The 2220-nt window shown below is 52.0% G+C and overlaps 1 protein-coding gene across 1 annotated transcript; it reads left to right on the top strand.

The window, feature by feature from the left end:
• The first annotated feature begins 450 nt into the window (after positions 1-450).
• LOC123748767 (putative uncharacterized protein ENSP00000383309) lies at positions 451-1731 on the top strand. Its single transcript, XM_045730920.2, has one exon. It carries the CDS (start codon positions 451-453, stop codon positions 1729-1731), a length of 1281 nt encoding a protein of 426 aa, XP_045586876.2.
• Positions 1732-2220: the final 489 nt, after the last annotated feature.

Genomic DNA, 2220 nt, shown 5'->3' on the forward strand with positions numbered 1-2220 from the left:
CCCACCCCCGCCCTCCTCTCAACTTTCACTCGATTGATGTACTGGTTGCAAAATTCTTTGTAGATGTGTGATGAATTCATGTGAAGTTGTGTGATGAGTTAGTGTATATTGTATGGTATACAATATATTATGTATATTGGTGCCTGTAGGATTGAGCAGTCATGTTCTGAGCGGAGACACATATTAAGCAGAACCACGTACCGAACAGAGCTATGTACCGAACAGCACCACGTACCGAACAGCACCACGTACCGAACAGCACCACGTACCGAACAGAACTACGTACCGAACAGAACTACGTACTGAACAGAACTACGTACCGAACAGAACCACGTACCGAACAGAACCACGTCCCGAACAGAACCACGTACCGAACAGAACCACGTACCGAACAGAACCACGTACCAAACAGAACCACGTACCGAACAGAACTACATACCGAACAGAACCATGTACCGAACAGAACCACGTACCGAACAGACCCACGTACCGAACAGAACCACGTACCGAACAGAACCACGTACCGAACAGACCCACGTACCGAACAGAACCACGTACCGAACAGAACCACGTACCGAACAGAACCACGTACCGAACAGAACCACGTACCGAACAGAACCACGTACCGAACAGCACCACGTACCGAACAGCACCACGTACCGAACAGCACCACGTACCGAACAGAACTACGTACCGAACAGAACCATGTACCGAACAGAACCACGTACCGAACAGAACCACGTACCGAACAGAACCACGTACCGAACAGAACCACGTACCGAACAGAACCACGTACCGAACAGAACCATGTACCGAACAGAACCACGTACCGAACAGAACTACGTACCGAACAGAACCATGTACCGAACAGAACCACGTACCGAACAGACCCACGTTCCGAACAGAACCACGTACCGAACAGAACCACGTACCGAACAGACCCACGTACCGAACAGAACCACGTACCGAACAGAACTACGTACCGAACAGAACCACGTACCGAACAGAACCACGTACCGAACAGAACCACGTACCGAACAGAACTACGTACCGAACAGAACCATGTACCGAACAGAACCACGTACCGAACAGACCCACGTACCGAACAGACCCACGTACCGAACAGACCCACGTACCGAACAGACCCACGTACCGAACAGACCCACGTACCGAACAGACCCACATACCGAACAGACCCACGTACCGAACAGACCCACGTACCGAACAGACCCACGTACCGAACAGACCCACGTACCGAACAGACCCACGTACCGAACAGAACCACGTACCGAACAGAACCACGTACCGAACAGAACCACGTACCGAACAGAACCACGTACCGAACAGACCCACGTACCGAACAGAACCACGGACCGAACAGACCCACGTACCGAACAGAACCATGAACCGAACAGACCCACGTACCGAACAGACCCACGTACCGAACAGAACCACGTACCGAACAGAACCACGTACCGAACAGAACCACGTACCGAACAGAACTACGTACCGAACAGACCCACGTACCGAACAGAACCACGTACCGAACAGACCCACGTACCGAACAGACCCACGTACCGAACAGAACCACGTACCGAACAGACCCACGTACCGAACAGAACCACGTACCGAACAGACCCACGTACCGAACAGAACCACGTACCGAACAGAACCACGTACCGAACAGAACCACGTACCGAACAGAACCACGTACCGAACAGACCCACGTGACTATAGCCATGAGGGGATTCCGATACTGTGCCACAAATTATTCCGGAAACTACACCTGAACCACTATAGTGCCTTGTTAAGCGCATTTACACATAGGTCGTTAGTCGTTCGCATCGAAAGGACGAATTACCTAGTTAAGGAAAGGGGAGAGAGAGGGGGGGGAGAGCTGTCATTAATCAACCTGACCTCTCATTAATCAATCAAAAGGGGCCTGACAGCTGAATAGACAGCGCTTCAGATTAGTAGTCCTGAGGTTCCGGGATCGATCCCCGATGGAGGCGGAGACAAATGGGCCTAGTTTCTTTCACCCTGATGTCCCTGTTCACCTAGCAGTAAATAGGTACCATGGAGTTAGACAGCTGCTACGGGCTGCTTCCTGGGGGATGTATAACAAAAAGGAGGCCTGGTCGAGGACCGGGCCGCGGAGACGCTAAGCCCCCGGAAGCACCTCAAAGTAACCTCAAGGTAAGGTACCACGGACCACTGAGT

The sequence above is a fragment of the Procambarus clarkii genome, chromosome 42 (assembly GCF_040958095.1).
Source record: "Procambarus clarkii isolate CNS0578487 chromosome 42, FALCON_Pclarkii_2.0, whole genome shotgun sequence".
NCBI classification, from domain to species: domain Eukaryota; kingdom Metazoa; phylum Arthropoda; class Malacostraca; order Decapoda; family Cambaridae; genus Procambarus; species Procambarus clarkii.